Raw genomic sequence first — 17,101 nt, 5'->3', positions numbered from 1 at the left:
CATCCCGTCCTTTTGGTCCGTAAGTCTTGTGGTGTCATAAATTTAATCCGTTTTTACGTATTATAAATTGAACACTTTAAGATTTATTTAAGTAAATTGTTTTGATATTTAACTAAAACTTTTTGGGGCTTTTGCAAAAATGCCCCTTTTTCAATGCCACTTTTCAAAAATGCCTCTTCTTTAAAACCTTATAAAAAATGCTCTTAAAAATCCCTTACATATTAATAGAGAAACATTTTTAAAAATAAACATTCCTTTGATGTGTTATTAACTAAACTGCCATGCTGACGTGTCGCTTTCAGAATGATTTTCCACCCATTTAAATTATTATCCAAATTTTACTAGACTATTTACAGATTTTGCCATTAGTCTTAATACATATATATATATATATATATATCACACAAATAAAAAAAAAAAAAAGCGAAATTATAAATAAAAAGCAAATAAGAGCTTTGTTTATTTATATTAATGATCTATTTTTTAATAATTAAAAAACATACACTTTTTGTTTATCTTAAATTAATAAATCTTTATTTTTCTTTATATACATTTATATAAATCTTCTCAAGCCGATGGGCAAATAATCTTTGTATTTATATTTCTATTTAAATGATAAAATATATAAATTTGGTTCAAGAATCTCGAATTTAAAACTAGAAAATCTCTACATCTTTCATAAATTTTTATATCTATTGTACTTAAATAAATAAGATAATCTCTTTTTTATATATGTTAGGAATACTTCAAATCCGATTTTTTTTTGAGGGATTCTAACTTTTCGAAGAAAAACTAACCACATTTATATATAAACCAAAATCTGGTCACATTATAACCATTTCGTAATAATCTATTCATAATCTAAGAATCTTAATTTGGAACACTACAAAATCTTAACTTGGAAACTATCAAATCTCATCTTTGATAAAATTTTGGATTTCTTATACTTAAATCTCAATATTCTTTTTTTTTTTCATCATTCTCAACATCTATTAAACATACAAAAAGGCATATTGTCATAAATGGTAACATTTCGTCAATATTTTTTTTATCACATTGAATCTTTATTTCAGGTTCAAATATTTCACGGGTAAAACGTATTCTTATACGAAATAGTTCCAAATTTGAATTAAAAAAAATTATTACATGTTTCGTTTTACACAAACGGATCTTGGATCCCAGATAATAATTTTAATCATAATAATTTTACTTAAATCACTTCATCCCGCACTATGTGCGGGTTGTTATCTAGTATAAGATTGTTTGACAAAAAAAAAATATATATATAAGATTTACCCAAATATGTATATAACATTATTAAAACATACACAAACTACATTTCTATGTATCTAAAATCTTATAAATACTTTATAAATACCTTATAAATGCATTTTAAATACCTTTAAAAACACCTTATAAAACCTTATAAATACTTGGATCGAGTCTTCAAGTAGTAGTTACAATCCATAAGTACCTTATAAACCTAATAAAACTTTATAAAAATTTCAGATTTAAAAAGGAGCATTTTTGAAAATAGACATCTAAAAGGGGTACACCAAAAGGGGCATTTTTAACAATTTCCCAAAATTTTATACTATACAAAATAGTTTTATTAGAAAAAATGTTTTCAAACTTAAGTGTTAATTTTAAGTACTTGAAAACAAACCGGATTTAGCATCCCGTCCTTTTGGTCCGTAAGTCTTGTGGTATCATAAATCCAACTTGTTTTCATGTATTGCAAATTTAACACTTAAGATTTTTCACAAATAATATTTTAACTAATTTTATTTTTATTTTTAACTAAAAGTTTTTTACCATACAAACTATTTTTATTAAAAAAAAATGTTTTCAAACTTATGTGTTAAATTTAAATTTCAAACCAGATTTAGCATCCCATTATTTTGGTCCGTAAGTTTTGTGGTGTCATAAATCTAACTCGTTGGAGGAGGAGGATGAATAGATGAGGAGGCTTAGATTACTAGTATAAATTGAAATTCTTTGGTTTTGTTACTGGTTAGTAAGAAATAGACTTGTATTTTTTTATTTTTGTTGGTAAACAAAATAGACTTGTATGGTCATCATCTTGCCACTTAATTCCCATTTAGTATCTTTCTTTGCTTCGAGTTTGATTTGTGTAGCATCTATATTCTGAGGTCCATTAGTGTAACCACGTCGGGTATATGGACCAGACTAGGACAAATGAATAGCAAACCAAGGAGATGCAACAGGGTAATGGAGAACTGAGTCATGTTGGTCTAGTCTTTGTCCAAGTCCATGGTTCTTAGATGGAAACTAGAAGAAGATACTAAAAGTTGTCTAGGTTAGTGCATTAGGTGCCAAGGGTGGCTCCGTGTGTTATGACTCGTGGGATCTAATGTGTTGTGAAAGCTCACTTGTGAGACTGAGACAGGTAAGTATCTAGCCTGCTATGGAATCAGATAATTTCTTGACGGTGACTGTTTCGAATTACACTTCTTTCACTTGTGGTTCAAACTCGGTTGCATATGATTTAGCTCTTTCTTTCCTCATCAATTAAAATATAAGCATGGAACATTGCCCTTGCGGTTCATCTCTGCACCATGTTCAATATTGATGTAAGAAATTATGTGGTAAAGCAAGAGAAAGCATATATGGTACACAGGAGGAAGTTTTGAGACGGAATTTTTTGTTAAGAAAGATAAGAATTAGTGGAGAAAGAACCAACGCAAAATCATTTGGATTACAAAAGTTGAAAAGACAAAGCAAACTGAGTTACGAAACACAAATCTTCTAGGACACCTTTTTAAGGCGAAATTGACAAATACAGAAGTGAAAAAAATGTCCGACTGAAAAGAGTTAAAAGTCTATTTTGTTTTTCTTCCTTCGTGGCGGGTGAGGGATTAAATTCAGGTGGGTGGTTTATGTCCTCTTCAGAATGTATCCCAAAATTAGACCGATGAGTCCGACCAGAAGAACGTACATGAATGGGATACCACCACTTTGGCTCTTCTTGCTTTCACGCCTTAACTGATCCTGCCACATCAAACCAAAATCTTTGTCAGATAACATATCTCATGATTCTAAACTAAGCTTGTGGAATATACAAGTATGATTCAAGGAACAATTTTCATGTTAAAAGATGGAGAAAAAGTAAAAGAAACACAATTTTTATGTTAGATTTTGATAAGAGCCAATGCAATGATAAGTTAAAGCATCTCTTCACAAAAAAAAAATGATAAGTTAAAGCATATCTTCTCAAATCATGGAAAAAAACACTACAAACACTTGCTCCTAATTGTTAATCATCAAAGTAATCCTCTAGTTCTAAAATTAAAAACAACAGCATGGAGGAGATTCAGAGATAAAAAGGATTCAAGTGGAAGTTCTTTTACCAGTTCTCTTTGAAGTCTGTTGTTCAGTTGAATGGCAGACTGTTTTTCTTCGGTTAGCTTGGTGATCAGAGCCCTCGCCTGAAATCACACAAAATTTAGCTGTAATGGAAATATTGTAGAATCTCTGGTGTCAAACAACAGCTAGAGGATTTGGTGCACAAAAAGATAAATGAGCTCTGGACATGGTTCTAAAAATGTAATGAACCTTTTAAGTAATCAACATAAAGAAAGATTCTCAACCTAATAAATCAGCCTAAAAGGCAACTTTCCAGTAAAGTTACCTCCAAAGTAGCAACGCATCAGTTTTAAACAGAGCAAAAGCAAAAGATGATTTCACATGATTTTGACGGTTACAAACTTGGAAAAATTGTGAAAAATACCTCAGATGTGTTTTCTTGAGGTTCAGCCCTGTCCACGCTAAATCTCTGAAACTAAAATTAAACACAAAAATACATGAAAATCTACAGAAAAATGTCTACCAGAGCACTCAAATCAAATCTTAAGTTAAAATGTACTTACAGAAAACTCAGAACCATGTCCATTATCTGAGACAGAAGCCCTGGGTGAAGAACCCTCTTCAGATCCTTCGTGAACCGGTGATGGTGGTCGTGGTGGAGCAACATAAGTAACTCTCAGTTTAGTCTCCTCAACTAGATGTCCAGCCTCTTTGCTAAACTGCAAAATTTCATTACAAGAAACAAGAATAACCAAAACCAAACTGTGTCCATCCATATGGAATCAACAATGGGATGTCATATAGTACCATCTCAGGAGTAACTTCCTTGGCTGTGACGCCAGGACTAGCTATCACACCTTGGAGCAGAAACTTGTCCTTGCACTGCATATCTGAAGGAGCTTCCTTTTGAGCTTGCATGGTCACTAGATCAAACCAGACAACAAGAATTCATCAAATTCCCAATCCAATAACACAAATCCATCACAAGAGAGAAGAAGGATAAGAGAACAGACCAAGAACTTCACAAGTAGACCTGGGAAGAACAACTCCAGTGTTAGGCCTAACACAGTACTTTTTCGGATTCGTAGTCTTAACCTAAATCATCACAAACCAAGAGAAGCCTCAGAAACACGAAACAATTTTCTCGATTCCAAAATTGATAAGGCTAAATAAGAGAATTATAACCTTAAAGGCAACATTATTGTCGGTCTTGTTCGTCAAATACAGAGAGCAAGAGATCTGCTTCTTCAATTCAACTACATCAAATCAGAGAAGAAGATTATGAGAAATACATAGATCTGGGACTAAGAGACATGCGAAATATTGAAAAGGTATGAATAAGCTTACAAGGGAATTGAAGATCGAGAGGCTCCACGGTGAGAAGCTCGCTGTTACTCATCCCGATCAGATCGCCGGAGATTCAATTCGATTTTCCAAAAAAAAACGACAAAAAGAATAAACAACAGTTTCCCGGCGATTAGATTCGTCCCGTGACGCCGTCTCCGGTTCAGAGAGAGCAGTCGTCGATCGAGAAACCGAGATCGAGAGAGAGAAGCTAATGAATTGAGTGGGACATCGCTATTTGTCTTGTTCATTTCTCAAGGGTATTGTTGTCTTTTCACTTAGGGTTTGATTGGTTCTCCCGCTAGCACCTTCCTAGCGGTTGCTAGCGGTCGGTTGCGGTTGTTAGCGGTTGGTACCAATCATAGAAACCGCTCCATACCGCTTCAAACCGCTCGAAATCGCTGAATTTCAAAAACTCCTTCCCGCAAGCGTTTGCGGTTGCGGACGGTAGCGGTTGGATTTAAAAAAAAAAAAAACAAAAAAAAAAAAAACAAACAAACCTTTACTTATAATTATTATAAAATATATTTATCCTATATGTATCTTTTATCTTTGTTTCACGTTCTCATCATAAACTCTAATCAATATTCTAAAATTTTATTTTCTCAATGTCTTCCACCCAAACTGATGAAAATCAAGAACCAAACATAAGTATCATATATCATTTTATTCATTCATCACCTCATGTGTAACTCTTTGAATATTTTTCTTAGCATCTTTTTTTTTTTTCTTTTCATTATGTATTGCTTTGCTTTTTGATTGAATATATGTTTCGATTTATTTTCTCGAATAGAAAATCACTTGTTTTTTGATTGAATTCAACGTTATTTACAGTTTGCCTCATTACTTGATGCAATTTTTGATGTTAACCCAGTATAAAATACTATCTTATTACAAAATTTCTTTATTTTTGAATAACTATTTAGTACTTTATTTATGGTTTTAATTATTAAGCATGTTCAATTTTTCTAATATTATCATAATAATATATTAGTATTTTTATTTCTTTTTTTGTAATATTTTTTTATTTTTTTTGGTCATTTTTTTATTTAACTGCTACCGCAACCGCTGATTTACCAGTCATAAAACTTCCGCAAACGCATCCATTTTCAAACGCTAAACCAGTCGTTCAAAACGCTTGGTAACGCTTGAAACCGCAACCGCCCGCTTCCGCAAACTCCCGCAACCACAACCGCAACCGCTGTGTTTAAACCAATCAGACCCTTAAAATTGATCAAAACGCAAACGCGCTCTAATCGCAAACACACATACCTAACTAAAGGATAGACTATATAGAGGATAAGAGGAATATAGAATCTGATCATAACGTTGTGTTTTTTTACTGTTACCAAAGTACTCACCAATGCTTAAAACATATGCCTATAACTCTATAACACAGTACAGAGTTTTTTTTTTCTGACATGACTTCAAAACTAAAGGACGAAACATCTCTTAGAGTATCCCGATCCATGAGATACTGTATGGGTGTCTCAAAAATACTATTTTATAAAAAAATTGGCCAATAATAAAAGGACAAGTGGAGACACAGTTTCTCAAACCAGAAACTGTGTCTATACTCTCTCCTACTTTTATATTATTTTCTATTTTTTTAATCTTGAGACATTCCTCCAGATATTACTGTTGGAGATGCTCTTATCTTTTTACTTAAGCAACATATCTTGTTGTTGTTGCTGGTTTGTTGTTCTAGAGGCAAAACCAGCAAACCAAGCAACTCTATAACAAGAGACAAAGCCCACGAAACATATGAACCACCCAAATGATCTCTACGCTGAGGTTTAACCCTCTCATCAGTTGTATATATTTTTATTTTTATTTCGATAATTACATAACTAAAACATATAAATTTTATATATATTAGGGATAGGGATGTGTGTGTGATTGACAATGTGCTTTACTTTTATGATCACTCTTATCTTGAGTTATTGTGGTAAGGAGAAGGAATGGGGAGTGGTTGCTGGTTTGAATCTTAACGGGTATGATTCCAAGAATCTCACAATCGTTGACTGCAACGGAAAGTTGGCGTTTTTGTGGCATGAACCCGAGAAAATGGAGATTTGGTGTACAATGATCGCCTTGCGTCGGCGTGGAGTAGTAGGGGTTCAAGGGCGGGTCGAGTGGTCTAATTGCCTACTCTCCGACGTCCCTCCTGACTACAAGATGATACATTGTTTAGGTGGTACGGATTAAAAGTATGTATTGAATAAAATGTTGATGGTGTGATAGATTGATGGTTTTAACACGTTTGTGAACAGAGATACTAGTAGTTTTCCTTTATTTACTCTAATAAATACTATATGTTTGCTCAATAGATCATTGTTTCTTTGGCTTAGTAAAATACAAAACCATATAAACTAGTCTTATTCGACATTATGCTCTACTTTCTTAAGGAAAACATTTTCATCGTTTTTCGTTTATTATTAAATGTCTTTCCTTGATAGGAATCTGTCAACCTTTGCATATTCTCAACCTTAACATCTACCTATCAACCTTTAATATTGAAATGAATAACATAACATACCTAACTAAAAAAGCGAATAATATAGAATATGATCATAAAGAATATGTTTTTTTTTATCATTATCACCAACTCACGAATAATAAAAGCTATACAGTGAAGTAAGAGTTACAGATCTTTAGTTTCTGACATGCACTTTAAAAACTAAACGAAGAAACATCTATCTTTACTTAGAAGCAACAGATTGTGGTTGCTGACCTGTTGTTGTTCTAGATGCAAAACCAGCAAACCAAGCAACTCTCATGAGTTGCATTCCCAAGATCAATACCCACCAAGAGACAAGCCCACGAAGCATATGAACCACCCAAACGGGTGCGTTGACCTCTGCACTAAGTGTCAACCCTTTCATCAGTTGCAAGATTCGGTAAGCCTCGTAGACAACTGGTGTGACTAGCCAGACCGGTGATTGCCAGTACCATGTGAGGATCTCTGTTAATGTCTGAACAGCAAGGAGAATGAAGTACGGGAAGAGGATAACAGCGGACGAGAGGAAAGGAAGCTGGGGTTGGAGGGAAGTGAGTAGGCCAGATTGGGATCCGAAGAGAAGTAACTGTAACAGCCCAATTTTTTTGGCCCAAGGCCCATCCAAAACCGAAGCCCATGAAGCCCAATTAATTAACCTAGGTACCCTCTCCATTTCTCTATAAAAGCCCTCCTCTCCTTGTCATTTCTCCACAACTCTCCTGAGTAAAGTTACGCTGCCGAATTTTCGCCGGAAATTAGAGTCACCATCGAACCGCCGCCGTCGAAGCCTCTCCCGCAACCGAGCCGACTAAGCCAACGGAAAGCTTAGTCGAAGGTAACTCCTAAAACCGAGTTTTAAAGGTTTTAGTTTCGGGCCGTTTAGTATTTTCAAGATTTCTCCCTAACCGCTTCGAATCTCGCAAAACCAAGGGCACCATCGGATTCGTGACGACGAGACGAAGCCGGAGACACCAAGAACGCTCCGAACCGCCGCCGGAAGCGCCTCCACGCGCCGCCGTCTCTTCCGCGCGTGTCGTCCACGCGCCACCGCCGGTGACCGGAGACGCCGTCCGTTCGTCACCGGGATTCCGCGTGTCGTACATAGGAATGGCGAACAAGATTGCAATGTTTCTCTCTGAAGCAATGAATAACAATGTTGTCATAAGCACTTGTTTGGGAGTATCGTTTGTGGTTTTGGGATTGAGATCTGATAAACAACAAAAGTATGTTGAGGCCTTAGCAGAGCAGAAGGATTCGCTCTTCAAGTCTAACAAGGAAATGAAAGTCACAATGTGGGAGTGGAAACAGCAGCTCTTTGCTGATGCCGCCTCTGCGGGTAATGCCGCTGTTGTTCCTCTGTCTAAGCTTAAGGCCATCTATGGCGAAGCCACAACCACCACTCAATCTGGTAATTACATATCTATACAAACTAGTGTCATGTTTGTGTATATGTCACCTGTAGATGGAGAACAGGAAAAAGATTAAGCCTTAGATTTAACAACTTAAGAGGGGTTACTGGTTTTGAGAATGTGTAGTTAGGTATCACTGATTGATACATCTGTGCTTGTGAATTGTGATAGGATGCAACTACAAACTAGGGTAGCTTTGGGGGGTCGATAAAGAAATATGTTGCACTTATCGAATACAAAGAGAAATGGGGTTAGAATTGATATGTTTTAGAGCGTAACGGGGAGGGAAATAGATATAATCATGATTAGAAGTCGCCTTTGGAGATTAGCTTTGCATTCACTAATTGGTTTTATGTTCTTTCTTCCAGGTGACACAACCAAGGAAGAGTCTAAAGTGTCTACCCCCAAGATCATGATATGAGAGGTTGTTAAATTTTCGGTAGGTTCATTTCACTTAAAATGATTCATTCAGATAAAGTAAAGATTAGCACTTAGTCTCATCGTTTGCATAATTGCATTTGTAAAACTAGGTTGGCATCGAGTGTCTGTTGTTGTGATCCTTGTTTATTCTCGAAAGTAAACAGTAAAACCAAAGCTCCTATAATAAGTCTATAATAAGCTCCCAAACAAATGTTTATGACAACATTGTTATTCATTGCTTCAGAGAGAAACATTGCAATCTTGTTCACCATTCCTATGTAGTCAATTCCATCAGTCTTTTGTTTCCTCAAGGAACAAATATTAGCAACTAACAACCAAAACCATAAGAAACTCATAGAAAGCTGAATATGAATCTATAGACCTAAGTGAGATCAACCAGATCGATCAATAAGCTAAACAATGAATCCAGGAAACCAAAAATGAAATTGAAGCATGAAAATGTATCTGGGAGGCTATATCGGAATGAGGAACGAAGAAAGGCTCACCTGAAATGAAGAACTGCGTTGATGGCGACGGCGGTGAGGTTTTGATTGCGGCGGCGCCGAGAGAGAAATCGCTTTCGTTTCAGTACTAAAGGTTGTTTTGGGGATATGACTGTAATTACAATTCAGTTTGAGGGGTACTTTAGGTATTTCACTGCCAAGTAAGTAAAATTATCAGGACCAGGACGATACATGGACACAGGGGAAACACTTGAAGCTATTAAACCGGATAATCGAAATCAAAATCAAATCGAAACCGGTAAGTGAAATAGTTATCACCTATAGTCTTCAATTAACAAGTATGAATCTTGAATTCGTTTCTTCGAATTCAATCAAGACGCAAACTTTTGTTTCTTACTAGTGTTATCAAATTGAAGACGATTATCAAAATTTACACCGATTAATTTTACTATGAACTCTTGGGAAAGCAGACACGAAACATATAAGGAAATCGAGTTAAAGAGTACGCATAGAAAAATATGAAATCGGAGAAACTCACCGGCGAATCGCGGAACGGTAAGATCCCTAAATCCGTTGGCTAATTCTTCTATTAACGTCTCCGGGGAGAAAAATCTTACATGTTGGATGCAAAGAGCCAAAGATAATCATGTCCGGCACAAAAACACAACGAGCTTCTATGGGTTATACGACGACGTGTTGATAACTTGAATAGTAGGCCCATCTGCTTTTAAAGCCCACTATAGATCTATAGCTTGAGAGTTTTAAACGAAATCACGAGGGTAAACGGCCTGGGCAATCGGTGGGAACCGGTTAAACCGAACCGAGTAAACCGGTGAATATTTTTAGGAAGAAGAAAATCAATAACCCAGCTACTAAATGAAATATGCCGTTCGGTTTGATCGTCCACAAAGCTTAGGCCCCGATAACCGAATGTTTCGGTTTACTCGGTTCGGTTTAACCGGTTCCCACCGATTGCCCAGGCCTACTGGTAACCAAATATTTTGATAACTATTTAGGGTTCCGTCGTCTTCCAGTGGCTAAGACGATATGTGTGTCTCCCACCAAGAAGGAGGCATCGTTGTTGTTTTCTAAATTGCCAGACGACATTGTTATAAGCGTCTTAGCCTGTGTCCCGAGACGGTTTCACCCAATTCTCTCTTGCGTTTCCAAGAAGTTTCAATGCTTTTGTACTATATTTTTTTTGCACTATTATTTTCTTAAAAAAGGGTATCAAATTTGAAACGGTTGTTCGCCTGATATACTAAGAATTTAGGGTTAAGGAAAGGAGAGTTTGAGACGTGACTTCGAGAAAACAGAATATTTTGAGGAACATATTTTTAGTACCTTGAAAATTTAGATCAAAAACAAGTTCTAAGACCTGGAACTAGTCTAGTTTGGGAAAAAGAAGAGACAATAAAAAACAGGTATAAGTAAATATTAGAGAGATGTCCGATTTAGTTGATTGTTCATACCATCATATGTATGAACTTTGATTGATGAATATTTATGGTATCCGTAATGGAAGTACCACATATTTTTTGTTACCAATAACAAAACCAGTAAAAATTAGTAGTACTAAAAAAAAAAAAATAAAAAAAAAAATAAAAAAATTAGTAGTACTAGAGGTACGTACCTCTATCATTTTCATACCGATACTACAAAGTATATTTTTACGGCTTTTAATTATTGTACTATTGCATACTTTCTTTTCCCCAAAAAAAATCTTACTACCATTTTATATCATCAGTTATTCAGTTATATTCACTAAATTTTTAACTGGTCCAAGTTTAAAGCATGGACACGTTATCCATTAATCAATTCTTTGAGTCGCAATTAAAATCGTAACTTAAAGCGGTTTATGTTCTTGAAAGTTACTTTATGAATCAGTTGACCAATTAAGCTTTAGCGTAATAACGTGGAAGTCACTGTTTTGTTTTCTTTTAAATTGAGATACATTTGTTCTCATACGGTATGAGTCAACCGATAACTTATGTAAATTTCTAACAAACGGGTTAGTGTTCCAAATACACAATCTGGATCGTATTGAGATTTTCTAAGTTGATAGATAACGGTGGTTGTGTTAAGTGTAAGACATTATTATAAGTTTTTTTCTTCTCTATATATAATATAACAAATTGAAGTTAGGAAAAGCCAAAAAAAAAAAAAAAGGAGCACTCCAAAACATTAATTAACTACAAAAAGAAAATTAATAGAAGAAGACTTGAAGCTGAAACTGGTGCATTGAGTCAGAGACCAACCAAACATCTTTTCTTTGTGCGTCTCTGTTTTTAAACCACACCCAATGTGATTTGTCTCCTTTGTTTTTTTTCTTTTTATGTTATCAATTTAAAATAATATATAATGAGATAACAAACATATTAAATTAAAATTTGAAGAGAAAAAAAATCATAGCTTAGCTTATAAAAATTTCTATTCGTTTTGGGTAACCAACATATTTGTTGCTCATTGTAATTTGTTATTTTTCTTTGAATCGTGTTATCTAGTTATTTAGTGGTTATCCGTCTTTTCATGCGATATGGTTGCCAAGTGAAAACAAGATTGGAAATTCACTGTTAAACTAAAAAAAAAAGATCCGGTGCTCCGATTGTTTTTAATTAACCCGAATTTGTCTTCCCTAAGAATTAATGCATGACCAATCAACAGCAACATAATTGTGAAGTAAGCCATAAGTTGAGTAGACCAAACAAACTAGTTCAACTTTCTAATCGTATTTAATTTATTTTTATTTTCTTGTTGAAGATTTGGGTTTGCTTTTACTTAATACTTTTCATAGGCGAATATTAGTGAAGGTTAGTGTCAGTCTCAGGATCTTTGTACCAACGGCTGGCATCAAATGGCCTCACAAATTTAGACAGAGAAGACGCATTTAATAAAATGAGATTTTTGTTTACGATTTAACTCTCCATTTCTTTTTGTCACTCACTTATTTTTTCATTCCAGCTTCTTACACTTTAATGCCTCCAAAATTTGGAACAAAAATAATTTATCAGATGAAAATGATTTCAAGGAAACTAATCTCACCAAATCCCAAGTAATTAGTCTTACCAAATTAATAGTGTGAGATTAGTCAAGCTTGCAATTACTTGGATACAACCACTCTGAGTCACAATTTGTTGGATTCTATTGGGGCGGTGAAAGTTAGTGGGTTTTGCTTCAAGTCATAAGTAAAGAATAAAGTATACTCGAAGAATATTTCTACATTTGTGGTAGACCAAACGCAAATCTACTTGTGCAGCCAAGTCTTTTATACTATCATTTTAAGTAACTTATAAATATGATGGTTAACATTACAAAATGAACTTAAGACAAGTATCTTACTACGAATTTGTGAACTTAATATATGTTTTGTAGTCAAAATTCTGAATAGCTAGCCTAATGATTAAACACAAGTACATAATTTTGTAAGATTAAGTTGGAAGTTGGAACTAGAAAATTACCAACCGAAACGTCTTATTTACTTCTAGACTAAATATCTTTGGACTTTGAAAACGATTCTCAATTCTTAGAGGCTTGACTAACTCTAATACAAAGAGAAATGAGATAAGTACTCAAGTGGGCACTCTAACTAGTAGTAGCTTTCAATAACAAACAAAGTAGAAGAAGCAAGAAGAGTCAATATTACAACTTAACACAAACATTAAAAGTCTATACTTTATATAATAAAATCAACATTAATAGTCTATAAACTAAGTAGAAGCTTATTTGAATGTTCTTCAATTTATGTGGTTAGGCCAACACGACGTGAGGCCAATACGAAAAAAGAATCGGCGTTAGAACATGTAAAAGTAGCCTCCTTTGCATTTAAAATAAACATTATCTTTTTTTTTTTCTAGCTCGACCCCAAAAATAATAATAGTAAAAAAAAAAAAGATTCAAACTTTACGAAAATTTGGACGACCCGAATCACGCAAAGTCTGTTACCTTTATTCAGCATTCATTGAAACACCACAGAGACATCGTCTTCTTCGGTTGGTGCAGGAAGATTAAGATCTATCATCCTCTGTTTCACAGACTCGTTTCTATGAACTTGATGATGCTGATTCACAGACAAATTCCCAATCCCGTGAGATCTCTTATGACCTCCAAGTGCTTGTCCCGATGCAAAAACTCTAAGACATATCGGACATTCATGGATTCTCTTCTCAGCAACAACAACAACATTATCATACTCTGTTTCGCTTCGTTGCTCTGTTTTGTTACTTACTCTGTTCTTCTTATGACTTGCTCTATGCCCACCTAATGCTTGATAAGATTTGAACACTTTCCCACAAGTCTCACACTTGTATCTCCCTTTCGTTGTTATTCGATTAATCTTGTTGTAACCTTCTGATTCTTCTTCTGTCTCGATCTCTTCTACTACTTCTTTATTACTTTTGTTCTTCTTCCATTTATCTCTCGAGAGCATCATGAGACAAAAGGCTAGATCTTCTTCCGTCGTTGTATCAGAAGCTGAGCTATGAGGAGGCTCGTGATCAGACTCAGGCTTGTAACCGAGTTGACTCGTTTTCACCTTCTTCGCTACAAACGAATCGAGTTTCCGAGTTCGCTTAGATCGTTTCCGGGTCAGGTTAATAACATTCCTAGAAGACTCGGTCTCGCTTTCACCATCTTCAAGAAGAACAGAGAACTTCGGATCATTCTCTCTCAAACCATTTCTCTTTTCCTCTGAAGAAGACGATGAAACATCTGACTCAGTCTCATCACTGAGTTGACTCGGCCTTTGTTCTTCATCTTCATCAACATGAAGACTCGGCATGTGAGATCTCATGTGACCACCTAAAGCTCTTCCATTAACGAAGCTCTTAAAGCAAACCCTGCACTTGTAACTCTCCATCTTCAAGAACAAGAACAGAGAAGAAGAAAAAGAGAGAAGAAGAGAAAAAAGTAAAGAGAAGTGGAATCTACAAGCATTCCTCTCCACCAATGAACTTAATATTTGTACTCAAACAAGATTTAAAAAGAAAACAACTTAATTAATTTTTATTTATCTCTCTCTCTTTCTTACTATTTAACAAAAAAAAACTTAAATTTAATTTTGATCTGGAAAACGGAAAGAAGAAAAAAAAAATCTAATAAAAGCGTATGCATGAAGTTGAAGAAGCGACAATGTAACATGCGAGCCTTGCCCGTTTCTGCAAACTTCTTATTACAAACTCCCTTCTCTTTTTTTGATTTTCCCGATTTACCCTTCTATTTAAGTTTTGGTTTTTTAAAAATAGCTAAAAAGTTTCTGTTTTTACACCCGAAATAGCAGAGACGCAACGCAGCTGTTTTTTTGTCTATTTCTAGGCTGGGTCTTTTAAAGTTCTTAATTTTACCCCCAAAAAAACAAACAGTTTTTTAGTGAAAAGGGTATTTTCGGAATTTGAAACTTTGCTGTTGTACGAGAAAGTCTTGAGGAGGAGGTTTGTTTTGTTGTAACGACGAACCAACCAGCTAAACAAAACCGTTGTCCAAAAAAAGGTTAACATCTCTTTGCTGTGAGTTTACAGTACGTGACAGCCACGTACTAGTCCAATGACGGTTGTTTTTTAAATTACCCTCACCGAGCAGTAACTTTAACAAATTAGTTTATAACAAAATTCCACAATTAAAAAAGTAAACACAAAAATTAAGGTTCAATTCAATGTGATTTGACCATCTTACAAGTTATTATTCGTAACAGATTCAAAGTATATTGTATAACAGATTAATTAAGTTTATAACAATAATGTTCTTTCCCTTTTAATCTGGATCTTTCTTAGTTAGATTAATAATGTGAAGAAAATAGCGTTGTCTTGGGAAAAAGAACAAGTCAAGATGCCATAATTATGGCAAACCCATATACTACCAATTTAGAGTTTTGTTTTGTTTTTTTTTCTTTTTCTTGTAACGTTCTATATTTTCCTTTCATATTGGTGTGTTTCTAATAAAAACGCGTTTTTTACTTTTAACTTCAACAAATTTACGTAGTTAGGTGGTTTACCACAATTAAGAGACTTTATGAGTGAACTTAAGAAGTCTTTATTTACCAAACTCGTGAAGAACAGTTCATCAATGCTTTGTGCAAGTACTTCTTCATTCACATACAGAAATTAAACGCCTCTCATAAACCGATCTGATCCGGTCTATCACTCTAATACTCCACATTGAAAGGTAAACTTAACCGGGTTCCGTTTATAAATCATGGGCTTTTTTAGCCGAGCGACAACAACTCTAGGCCCATATGAAGAACATAAGTAGATATGAAAAAAATTCAAATTAGTTTTTACTATCCCTTACAAGTTTATAAAACCCCTCTTCCTTTCAAACGTTACAATTCGTTTAGGGGGGAAGAAAAATTAAATCATTTCTGCTTCCTTTGAACGGGGAAGTTAACCTTAGAGTGGTAAATAGCACCAGGGCTCCACTTTTCAGGGATAACGCCTTTCGCAACGATCTTCTTACCAGAGACCGCGGAGGTAAGCCTGATGTTGAACGGACCCTTCAAAGGAACACCAGGGCTTAGTCTCCAAACAGCGGATCTCATTTCCTCCATTTTCAAATACTTTCCTCCTGCCGGTTGGACCTCGATGCAGGCGAAGTTCCCATCACCGTTTGCAAACTTAACTGCGAATGACATGTAGTAAGGATTTGCTCCGGAGTCGACATGGATAGCGATCTTAGCCTTCGGGTGTTTGCAACATGCACTGCATATATATATATATATATATATATATATATATATATATATATATATATATATATATATATATATATATATATATATGTATGATATTGATTAGAATTAAGTATATATATATATATATATATATTTATATAATCCAACATATATATATATATATATATTTATTTTTCTATCCAAAAACTTGACCAAACCGAACCGACTCGGTTTTTGACAATACGTACCGTTTGTAACTAACTTTTAGTTCTCCAAGGTTGCGTAGTTGATCGCCCTTGCCTCGTTTGGCCAATGCACCAAAGGCCTTGCCACTAAGATCAAAATGAACAGCCTCCTTCGTACAGCCGGGACACTCATCCGATATCATCACCTTAATCGGCTTTTTCGTGCACAACGGATGGTCGCATTTAAGCTATAACATATAAACATGCATGGTTAGTATATTTGTTATACATTACAATATCATTTTCAATGAATTGCAAATGTTTTATAGAAATACCCTGTAACATGCCCCACAACCCTTTCCATCTTTGAACAATGAAGGTCCTCCGGCTGAAACCATACATCTGTACGGGTGCTTTGCCACTGCATCACCATATCCACAAGCTCCTCCTGTATACATATTTTACGAACCGTACATAGGTAAATATGGACAAATGTTTTCAAGTTTTATTAGTTTATTGGAAGAATTAATGGTTTGATTAATTACCTGTGCTGCCAGGACCTTCGCGGTCGCCATACCAAGTGATGCCGGCGGTGTTCCAGTGGGTTTTATTGTGGCCAGAACAAGGCTTCAATGAGATTGCAAAGAAAGTTGTAAGAACAACGATAGAAGACAAACATTTGAGAGATGAGGAAGCCATGTTTGATTTAGATCTTGAATGGATACAAATATTTTAGAGTTTATATATATTTTATTAGGGTTTCTTTTTTAGGTTTTAAGTTTTTAGTTTCT

The 17,101-nt window shown here is 34.9% G+C and overlaps 5 protein-coding genes and 1 long non-coding RNA gene across 8 annotated transcripts; 1 reads left to right on the top strand and 5 right to left on the bottom strand.

The window, feature by feature from the left end:
- Nucleotides 1–2,661: 2,661 nt before the first annotated feature.
- On the bottom strand, nt 2,662–4,899 carry LOC9314412 (vesicle-associated protein 1-1). Of its 2 annotated transcripts, none has more exons than XM_021026039.1 (8): nt 4,675–4,899; nt 4,513–4,583; nt 4,341–4,422; nt 4,135–4,250; nt 3,891–4,046; nt 3,752–3,796; nt 3,372–3,449; nt 2,662–3,012 (listed from the first exon to the last, which is right to left on the bottom strand). In XM_021026039.1, the coding sequence occupies exons 1-8, from the start codon at nt 4,724–4,726 to the stop codon at nt 2,899–2,901; spliced, it is 714 nt and encodes a 237-aa protein (XP_020881698.1). In that variant the 5' UTR covers nt 4,727–4,899; the 3' UTR covers nt 2,662–2,898. The 2 variants fall into 2 exon arrangements, with proteins under 2 accessions (XP_020881698.1, XP_020881697.1); XM_021026038.1 differs by having other exon boundaries at nt 3,752–3,802; nt 4,675–4,898.
- Nucleotides 4,900–7,230: 2,331 nt separating this feature from the next.
- LOC9314411 lies at nt 7,231–7,871 on the bottom strand. Its single transcript, XM_002876523.2, has one exon. The coding sequence runs from the start codon at nt 7,842–7,844 to the stop codon at nt 7,374–7,376; it is 471 nt and encodes a 156-aa protein (XP_002876569.1). The 5' UTR covers nt 7,845–7,871; the 3' UTR covers nt 7,231–7,373.
- Nucleotides 7,872–7,907: 36 nt separating this feature from the next.
- Nucleotides 7,908–9,187, top strand: LOC9312637. Of its 2 annotated transcripts, none has more exons than XM_002878296.2 (3): nt 7,908–8,006; nt 8,102–8,579; nt 8,949–9,187. In XM_002878296.2, the coding sequence occupies exons 2-3, from the start codon at nt 8,279–8,281 to the stop codon at nt 8,999–9,001; spliced, it is 354 nt and encodes a 117-aa protein (XP_002878342.1). In that variant the 5' UTR covers nt 7,908–8,006; nt 8,102–8,278; the 3' UTR covers nt 9,002–9,187. The 2 variants fall into 2 exon arrangements, with proteins under 2 accessions (XP_002878342.1, XP_020881415.1); XM_021025756.1 differs by having other exon boundaries at nt 7,909–7,983; nt 8,058–8,579.
- On the bottom strand, nt 9,177–10,087 carry LOC110228396. The gene is made up of 2 exons (XR_002331956.1): nt 10,003–10,087; nt 9,177–9,274 (listed from the first exon to the last, which is right to left on the bottom strand). It is a non-coding gene; the product is annotated as an uncharacterized LOC110228396 (long non-coding RNA).
- A 3,172-nt stretch (nt 10,088–13,259) lies between these two features.
- On the bottom strand, nt 13,260–14,474 carry LOC9312636 (zinc finger protein ZAT9). Its single transcript, XM_002876522.2, has one exon. It carries the CDS (start codon nt 14,317–14,319, stop codon nt 13,420–13,422), a length of 900 nt encoding a protein of 299 aa, XP_002876568.1. The 5' UTR covers nt 14,320–14,474; the 3' UTR covers nt 13,260–13,419.
- A 1,139-nt stretch (nt 14,475–15,613) lies between these two features.
- LOC9312635 (expansin-B5) lies at nt 15,614–17,101 on the bottom strand. The gene is made up of 4 exons (XM_002876521.2): nt 16,856–17,101; nt 16,646–16,758; nt 16,374–16,558; nt 15,614–16,153 (listed from the first exon to the last, which is right to left on the bottom strand). Exons 1-4 carry the CDS (start codon nt 17,007–17,009, stop codon nt 15,811–15,813), a joined length of 795 nt encoding a protein of 264 aa, XP_002876567.1. The 5' UTR covers nt 17,010–17,101; the 3' UTR covers nt 15,614–15,810.

The sequence above is a fragment of the Arabidopsis lyrata genome, assembly GCF_000004255.2.
Source record: "Arabidopsis lyrata subsp. lyrata unplaced genomic scaffold ARALYscaffold_5, whole genome shotgun sequence".
In the NCBI taxonomy this organism is placed as follows: Eukaryota; Viridiplantae; Streptophyta; class Magnoliopsida; order Brassicales; family Brassicaceae; genus Arabidopsis; species Arabidopsis lyrata.
Note: the sequence above shows the minus strand (reverse complement) of the source record. Positions and strands in the feature narration are given on the sequence as shown.

Coding starts and splice junctions, on each gene's coding strand:
- LOC9312636 (XM_002876522.2), bottom strand. CDS start 14,319: ATGGAGAGTTACAAGTGCAGGGTTTGCTTTAAGAGCTTCGTTAATGGA.
- LOC9314411 (XM_002876523.2), bottom strand. CDS start 7,844: ATGGAGAGGGTACCTAGGTTAATTAATTGGGCTTCATGGGCTTCGGTT.
- LOC9314412 (XM_021026038.1), bottom strand. CDS start 4,726: ATGAGTAACAGCGAGCTTCTCACCGTGGAGCCTCTCGATCTTCAATTC. Junction 3,803..3,890: donor GACATGGTTCTGAGTTTTCT/GTAAGTACATTT, acceptor GTTTAATTTTAG/TTTCAGAGATTTAGCGTGGA. Junction 3,013..3,371: donor ACAGACTTCAAAGAGAACTG/GTAAAAGAACTT, acceptor TTGATGTGGCAG/GATCAGTTAAGGCGTGAAAG.
- LOC9312635 (XM_002876521.2), bottom strand. CDS start 17,009: ATGGCTTCCTCATCTCTCAAATGTTTGTCTTCTATCGTTGTTCTTACA. Junction 16,759..16,855: donor CGAAGGTCCTGGCAGCACAG/GTAATTAATCAA, acceptor ATATGTATACAG/GAGGAGCTTGTGGATATGGT. Junction 16,154..16,373: donor CTAAAAGTTAGTTACAAACG/GTACGTATTGTC, acceptor ATATATATGCAG/TGCATGTTGCAAACACCCGA.
- LOC9312637 (XM_002878296.2), top strand. CDS start 8,279: ATGGCGAACAAGATTGCAATGTTTCTCTCTGAAGCAATGAATAACAAT. Junction 8,580..8,948: donor CACAACCACCACTCAATCTG/GTAATTACATAT, acceptor TCTTTCTTCCAG/GTGACACAACCAAGGAAGAG.